Source organism: Pecten maximus, chromosome 2 (assembly GCF_902652985.1).
Source record: "Pecten maximus chromosome 2, xPecMax1.1, whole genome shotgun sequence".
In the NCBI taxonomy this organism is placed as follows: Eukaryota; Metazoa; Mollusca; class Bivalvia; order Pectinida; family Pectinidae; genus Pecten; species Pecten maximus.
In genome coordinates, this window is record NC_047016.1 from 558,282 (window position 1) to 567,582 (window position 9,301).

Genomic DNA, 9,301 nt, shown 5'->3' on the forward strand with positions numbered 1-9,301 from the left:
AGTGATCTTACACTTGTGACCTAGCACCCCGGAGTGTAGTTACAGTATGTGACACTTGTGGCCTGACACCCCGGTGTGTAGTGGTGTGACACTTGTGGTCTGACACCCCGGTGTGTAGTGATGTTACACTTGTGACCTGACACCCCGGTGTGTAGTGATGTTACACTTGTGACCTGACACCCCGGTGTGTAGTTATGTTACACTTGTGGCCTAACACCCCGGTGTGTAGTTACAGTATGTGACACTTGTGGCCTGACACCCCGGTGTGTAGTGATGTTACACTTGTGACCTGACACCCCGGTGTGTAGTTATGTTACACTTGTGACCTGACACCCCGGTGTGTAGTGATGTTACACTTGTGACCTGACACCCCGGTGTGTAGTAATATTACACTTGTGGCCTGACACCCCGGTGTGTAGTGATGTTACACTTGTGGCCTGACACCCCGATGAGTAGTGATGTGACACTTGTGACCTAGCACCCCGGTGTGTAGTGGTGTTACACTTGTGACCTGACACCCCGATGAGTAGTGATATTACACTTGTGACCTGACACCCCGGTGTGTAGTGATGTTACACTTGTGATCTAGCACCCCGGGATGTAGTAATATTAGACTTGTGACCTAGCACCCCGGTGTGTAGTTACAGTATGTGACACTTGTGACCTGACACCCCGGTGTGTAGTGATGTTACACTTGTGACCTGACACCCCGGTGTGTAGTGATGTTACACTTGTGGCCTGACACCCCGGTGTGTAGTGATGTTACACTTGTGACCTAGCACCCCGGAGTGTAGTTACAGTATGTTACACTTGTGGCCTGACACCCCAATGTATAGTTATGTTACACTTATGACCTAGCACCCCGGTGTGTAGTTACAGTATGTGACACTTGTGGCCTGACACCCCGGTGTGTAGTTACAGTATCTGACACTTGTGGCCTGACACCCCGGTGTGTAGTTACAGTATGTGACACTTGTGGCCTGACACCCCGGTGTGTAGTTACAGTATGTGACACTTGTGGCCTGACACCCCGGTGTGTAGTTACAGTATCTGACACTTGTGGCCTGACACCCCGGTGTGTAGTTACAGTATGTGACACTTGTGGCCTGACACCCCGGTGTGTAGTGATATTACACTTGTGACCTGACACCCCGGTGTGTAGTTACAGTATGTGACACTTGTGGCCTGACATCCCGGTGTGTAGTCACAGTATCTGACACTTGTGGCCTGACACCCCGGTGTGTAGTAATATTACACTTGTGACCTAGCACCCCAGTGTGTAGTGATGTTACACTTGTGACCTAACACCACGGTGTGTAGTGATGTTACACGTGTGGCCTGATACCCCGGTGTGTAGTGATGTTACACTTGTGGCCTGACACCCCGGTGTGTAGTGATGTTACACTTGTGGCCTGACACCCCGGTGTGCAGTGGTGTTACACTTGTGGCCTGACATCACGGTGTGTAGTAATATTACACTTGTGACCTAGCACCACGGTGTGTAGTTACAGTATGTGACACTTGTGGCCTGACACCCCGGTGTGCAGTAGTGTTACACTTGTGACCTAGCACCACGGTGTGTAGTTACAGTATCTGACACTTGTGGCCTGACACCCCGGTGTGCAGTAATGTTACACTTGTGGCGTAGTACCCCGATGTGTATTCGTGTTACAATTGTGATTTAGTACCTCGGTGTGTAGTCATGTTACACCTGTGACGTAGTACCTCGGTGTGTAGTCATGTTACACCTGTGACGTAGTACCTCGGCGTGTAGTCATGTTACACCTGTGACGTAGTACGCCGGTGTGTAGTCATGTTACATCTAGGACGTAGTACCTCGGAGTGAAGTCATGTTACACCTGTGACGTAGTACCCCCGGTTTGTAGTCATGTTACACCTGTGACGTAGTACCTCGGAGTGAAGTCATGTTACACTTGTGACGTAGTACCCCGGTGTGTAGTCATGTTATATCTGTGACGAAGTACCTCGGAGTGAAGTCATGTTACGCCTGTGACGTAGTACCCCGGTGTGTAGTCATGTTACACCTGTGACGTAGTACCTCGTAGTGAAGTCATGTTACACCCATGACGTAGTACCCCGATGTGTAGTCATGTTACACCTGTGACGTAGTACCCTCGGTTTGTAGTCATGTTACACCTTTGACGTAGTACCTCGGAGTGAAGTCATGTTACACCTGTGACGTAGTACGCCGGTGTGTAGTCATGTTACACCTGTGACGTAGTACCTCGGAGTGAAGTCATGTTACACCTGCGACGTAGTACCCCGGCGTGTAGTCATGTTACACCTGTGACGTAGTACCTCGGTGTGTAGTCATGTTACACCTGTGACGTAGTACCTCGGAGTGAAGTCATGTTACACCTGTGACGTAGTACGCCGGTGTGTAGTCATGTTACACCTGTGACGTAGTACCTCGGAGTGTAGTCATGTTACACCTGTGACGTAGTACCTCCGAGTGAAGTCATGTTACACCTGTGACGTAGTACCCCGGTGTGTAGTCATGTTACACTTGTGACGTAGTACCTCGGCCTGTAGTCACGTTACACTTGTGACGTAGTACCTCGGCGTGTAGTCACGTTACACTTGTGACGTAGTACCCCAAGGTATATTCATGTTACACCTGTGACGTGGTACCCCGTTATGTCGTCAGTTTACACATATGAAGACGTACTCCGATACACCAGTTTATCCTCCTCCAGAGTACCAGCTGAGAACGCTGGCTGTGACAGGTGTCGTGAGACCCATCCACTGACAGTACCATTCATTAAGACAGCCCGATGTCCGCGGGTCACGTAAGGGCTTGTTCTCCTGTCAGTGATAACCCTCTGTAACACCTTAACTGCACGTTGCTCGTTACAAGCATCTTTCGGACCAAGACCTTGCACCTCCCACAGACAACGTCATGACGCGTTTTATCTCCCTCGGGGATGAAACATACTGTTATTAGATGTGGTGTTACCTGCATCATATTTACACACAAATAAACGTCACTGAATTGCTATCACACCTGTCATGGACAAACAGTATAATTCATAACAAACAACATGATAAAATATGTTTTACTGCAAGAATCTCGCTTAACAACGTACATCTGATTAAAATAGCTACTCCAGCCAGCTTCACAACACATAGACTTTGACCGGGCTATCATATTTGTGTTTATTTTTAAGATTTCTTTTAACCTCAGTTCTGACCTTGACTAGTTGGTGGTAGGCGCCTCCCAATATTTGGTCCTGCGCAGTACGTGTTCGGACGTAAACAGAAGCGCCCGGGGATATTGTCGTTGTATGTTTTAGCTACAGAAGTAGTAAACAACGTTATTGACTCGAGCTCCCCTTCATCATCCCGTACGTATGTTGTAAACACGACTTTGACAAATGCATATCTATAAACAAAACGGGACAAGGGGCTATAAATACAGACCCTCAACAAGCAACCTGACATTGCCTTCGAGACTGTTCAACCACGATGACACTATTTGTGATAATTCCCATTACCATACTGCTTCTGTGTTCCAATGGAACTTTTGCTGTTGATTGGAAAAGTCCTTTGAAAACCAAAACATCAGGTAGGTCATTCATTTAACGTATTCATGTAGAGGTTTTATCATCAGGATAATAATCATCTATTGTACATAAGGTACGTCAATAATAACCTACACCAGGTACGTCAATAATAACTTACACCAGGTACGTCAATAATAACCTACACCAGGTACGTCAATAATAACCTACACCAGGTACGTCAATAATAACCTACACCAGGTACGTCAATAATAACCTACACCAGGTACGTCAATGATAACCTACACCAGGTACGTCAATAATAACCTACACCAGGTACGTCAATGATAACCTACACCAGGTACGTCAATAATAACCTACACCAGGTACGTCAATAATAACCTACACCAGGTACGTCAATAATAACCTACACCAGGTACGTCAATAATAACCTACACCAGGTACGTCAATAATAACCTACACCAGGTATGTCAATAATAACCTACACCAGGTACGTCAATAATAACCTACACCAGGTACGTCAATAATAACCTACACCAGGTATGTCAATAATAACCTACACCAGGTACGTCAATAATAACTTACACCAGGTACGTCAATAATAACCTACACCAGGTACATCAAAGTACTTTTATATCTAGATGACACTATCAATAATCCCTGTTCACTTACCTAGATTGTAATTTAAGCAAATGGGTTTCTAACTGAATATTTTTCTTTTATATATAAATATATTTCTAAAATGATATATGTTATCTTTCAGAGTACGGCACAGTTCAAAGATATTGCGAGTATCCTATGACGTCAGAGAGTGTGACCGTACATTTGAAGATACTGCCGGGCTCGAGTTTCAATACGTTAGATTGTTTTCAATGTGAGTGTACGACAGATGGACTTCATTGCCAAGGGTGAGTATTGTGCATAGCAATTACATTTTATAGTACACCATACAGCCTTATATTACAACATTATACTCTGTAGTACACCATACAGACTTATATAACAACATTATACTCTGTAGTACACCATACAGCCTTAAATTACAACATTATACTCTGTAGTACACCATACAGCCTTATATTACAACATTATACTCTGTAGTACACCATACAGCCTTATATAACAACATTATACTCTGTAGTACACCATACAGCCTTATATAACAACATTATACTCTGTAGTACACCATACAGCCTTCTATTACAACATTATACTCTGTAGTACACCATACAGCCTTATATAACAACATTATACTCTGTACATGTAGTACACCATACAGCCTTATATAACAACATTATACTCTGTAGTACACCATACAGACTTATATTACAACATTATACTCTGTAGTACACCATATAGCCTTATATAACAACATTATACTCTGTAGTACACCATACAGCCTTATATAACAACATTATACTCTGTAGTACACCATACAGCCTTATATTACAACATTATACTATGTAGTACACCATACAGACTTATATTACAACATTATACTCTGTAGTACACCATAGAGCCTTATATAACAACATTATACTCTGTAGTACACCATACAGCCTTATATAACAACATTATACTCTGTAGTACACCATACAGCCTTATATTACAACATTATACTCTGTAGTACACCATACAGACTTATATTACAACATTATACTCTGTAGTACACCATACAGACTTATATAACAACATTATACTCTGTAATACACCATACAGCCTTATATAACAACATTATACTATGTAGTACACCATACAGACTTATATTACAACATTATACTCTGTAGTACACCATACAGCCTTATATTACAACATTATACTCTGTAGTACACCATACAGCCTTATATAACAACATTATACTCTGTAGTACACCATACAGACTTATATAACAACATTATACTCTGTAGTACACCATACAGACTTATATTACAACATTATACTCTGTAGTACACCATACAGCCTTATATTACAACATTATACTCTGTAGTACACCATACAGACTTATATAACAACATTATACTCTGTAGTACACCATACAGCCTTATATTACAACATTATACTCTGTAGTACACCATACAGTCTTATATAACAACATTATACTCTGTAGTACACCACGCAGCCTTATATTACAACATTATACTCTGTAGTACACCATACAGCCTTATATAACAACATTATACTATGTAGTACACCATACAGCTTTATATAACAACATTGTACTCTGTAGTACACCATACAGACTTATATAACAACATTGTACTCTGTAGTACACCATACAGACTTATATAACAACATTATATTCTGTAGTACACCATACAGCCTTATATAACAACATTATACTCTGTAGTACACCATACAGCCTTATATAACAACATTATACTCTGTAGTACACCATACAGACTTATATAACAACATTATACTCTGTAGTACACCATACATCCTTATATTACAACATTATATTCTGTAGTACACCATACAGACTTATATAACAACATTGTACTCTGTAGTACACCATACAGCCTTATATTACAACATTATATTCTGTAGTACACCATACAGACTTATATAACAACATTGTACTCTGTAGTACACCATACAGACTTATATAACAACATTGTACTCTGTAGTACACCATACAGCCTTATATAACAACATTATACTCTGTAGTACACCATACAGCCTTATATACAAAATGTAACAACATTAAACTCTGTAGTACACCATACAGCCTTATATAACAACATTATACTCTGTAGTACACCATACAGCCTTATATTACAACATTATACTCTGTAGTACACCATACAGCCTTATATTACAACATTATACTCTGTAGTACACCATACAGCCTTATATAACAACATTATACTCTGTAGTACACCATACAGCCTTATATAACAACATTATACTCTGTAGTACACCATACAGCCTTATATAACAACATTATACTCTGTAGTACACCATACAGCCTTATATTACAATATTATACTCTGTAGTACACCATACAGCCTTATATTACAACATTATACTCTGTAGTACACCATACAGCCTTATATTACAACATTATACTCTGTAGTACACCATACAGCCTTATATAACAACATTATACTCTGTAGTACACCATACAGTCTAAAACTACATTTATAATGTGTATGCTATGTATTGAATGTATCCTAATGTATAGATATATATCAATTATTCTGAAGAACAAACAAACTATATGCTGTATATTTCCTCAGGGTTGGTGTGAACGGTTGGAGTCTTAGTGGCCCCCCGGAGTGTACGGTGGTGGCGGACGGATGTAATCCAATATTTGTACTCCGCACCAATAACAAAATCGACTGCTTTACTCGTCGTCAAGTGGGACAGCTTCCAAACGGCGAACGCTGGCTACACTGTCCTGGGACATCGTGGGGCTGGGCTTCCGCAGACGGACCACAGGGATAGGTTAGCATTGGATCGAAAACCTTACGATAGGAAACAGGATTCCATGCCGAGGACTAGTTCAACCCCACCCTTAGTAACGGCCAAGTCCGCGTCATACCGGGCAGATGCAAATATGTTTCGATTGGCACCAATCAGATCTGGCGACGTACCCGTCATTAAGGATTCCTCTCAATCTAATTCGTTCCTGGCTAGCAGGCTCACCCGAAAATGGCCTGTCAATATGTCTACTGCATATCGGCAAACTCAAATTTCATCATACCCTTCTAAATTCAAAACGGGAGACAGAAAGATGTCGAAATCAGAAACCATGGTTACTGGACAAAGCGATGGCATTTCGGAACAAACTGATCCGATTGCTGCAATGATTGCCGGGAAATCAGCAAATTACGTGATAGATAAATCTATCGGACTGATGCCAACCAGACAGTTACTTCTGCCTCGTTCCAGTCCCCTGATCATGGCACGTGACACACTCATTCCTAATTCAGGTTTCCGGAGATCATTGAAGAAAATGGTGTTATAGCGTATTGGAAAAAAGTGATACGGATCTTGAAATGTCGACGTGCCGTTTACCTTTTAATGGAAGATGATTTTGCTTCATTACTAAAAAATGGCCAGTGACGTCATTTCTCATAGGAAATAGTTATTTGGTAGCTATTTGTGGTAATAAAAGGCACACAGCCATCGGCAGGCCGCTATATACCGTAACTATGTCAGCGCACCATGGCTATACCAACACTACCAAGTGGTACCGATATACCATAGCTATGTGTCAACGCTACGTCGCCATGCCAACGTACAGATAAACGGTAATACCTCGTATACACTGTACTTAATGTAGCTGAGTCAATTTAACGTAGCTCAATATCAGCTAATCGTAGCTTCGTTTAGCTACATGGTTACCATCATTAGCGTAGCTGTATCATCCTAGCGTAGCTTTATCATCCCAGCGTAGCTATATCATCCTAGCGTAGCTATATCATCCTAGCGTAGCTGTATCATCCTAGCGTAGGTATATCATCCTAGCGTAGCTGTATCATCCTAGCGTAGGTATATCATCCTAGCGTAGCTATATCATCCTAGCGTAGCTGTATCATCCTAGCGTAGCTACATCATCCTAGCGTAGCTGTATCATCCTAGCGTAGCTATATCATCCTAGCGTAGCTACATCATCCTAGCGTAGCTGTATCATCCTAGCGTAGCTGTATCATCCTAGCGTAGCTGTATCATCCTAGCGTAGCTGTATCATCCTAGCGTAGCTACATCATCCTAGCGTAGCTGTATCATCCTAGCGTAGCTGTATCATCCTAGCGTAGCTGTATCATCCTAGCGTAGCTGTATCATCCTAGCGTAGCTACATCATCCTAGCGTAGCTGTATCATCCTAGCGTAGCTGTATCATCCTAGCGTAGCTGTATCATCCTAGCGTAGCTTTATCATCCTAGCGTAGCTACACTATCCCAGCGTAGCTATATAATCCTACCGTAGGTATATCATCCTAGCGTAGCTATGACATGGGAACCACTATTCTCGTTCAGTCGTTTCAATTTTTGAATCTGTAAAAACTTAATAAAATCCAGCATTACACTATATACATTATTGAAACTTACAGTACCCCCGAGCATTACACTATATACATTATTGAAACTTACAGTATCCCCAACATTACACTGTATACATTATTGTAACTTACAGTATCCCCAACATTACACTATATACATTGTTGTAACTTACAGTACCCCCAACATTACACTATATACATTATTGAAACTTACAGTACCCCCGAGCATTACACTATATACATTATTGAAACTTACAGTATCCCCAACATTACACTGTATACATTATTGTAACTTACAGTATCCCCCAACATTACACTGTATACATTATTGTAACTTACAGTATCCCCAACATTACACTATATACATTGTTGTAACTTACAGTATCCCCAACATTACACTATATACATTGTTGTAACTTACAGTATCCCCAACATTACACTATATACATTGTTGTAACTTACAGTACCCCCAACATTACATTGTATACATTATTGTAACTTACAGTACCCCAAACATTACACTATATACATTGTTGTAACTTACAGTACCCACAACATTACACTATATACATTATTGTAACTTACAGTACCCACAACATTACACTATATACATTATTGTAACTTACAGTATCCCCAGCATTACACTATATACATTGTTGTAACTTACAGTACCCCCAGCATTACACTGTATACATTGTTGTAACTTACAGTACCCCCAACATTACACTGTATACATTATTGTAACTTACAGT

At 41.1% G+C, this 9,301-nt stretch overlaps 1 protein-coding gene across 1 annotated transcript; it reads left to right on the plus strand.

Moving 5' to 3' along the window:
• Positions 1-3,455: 3,455 nt before the first annotated feature.
• Positions 3,456-9,073, plus strand: LOC117344106. Its single transcript, XM_033906757.1, has 3 exons — positions 3,456-3,586; positions 4,306-4,450; positions 6,782-9,073. The coding sequence occupies exons 1-3, from the start codon at positions 3,487-3,489 to the stop codon at positions 6,987-6,989; spliced, it is 453 nt and encodes a 150-aa protein (XP_033762648.1). The 5' UTR covers positions 3,456-3,486; the 3' UTR covers positions 6,990-9,073.
• Positions 9,074-9,301: the final 228 nt, after the last annotated feature.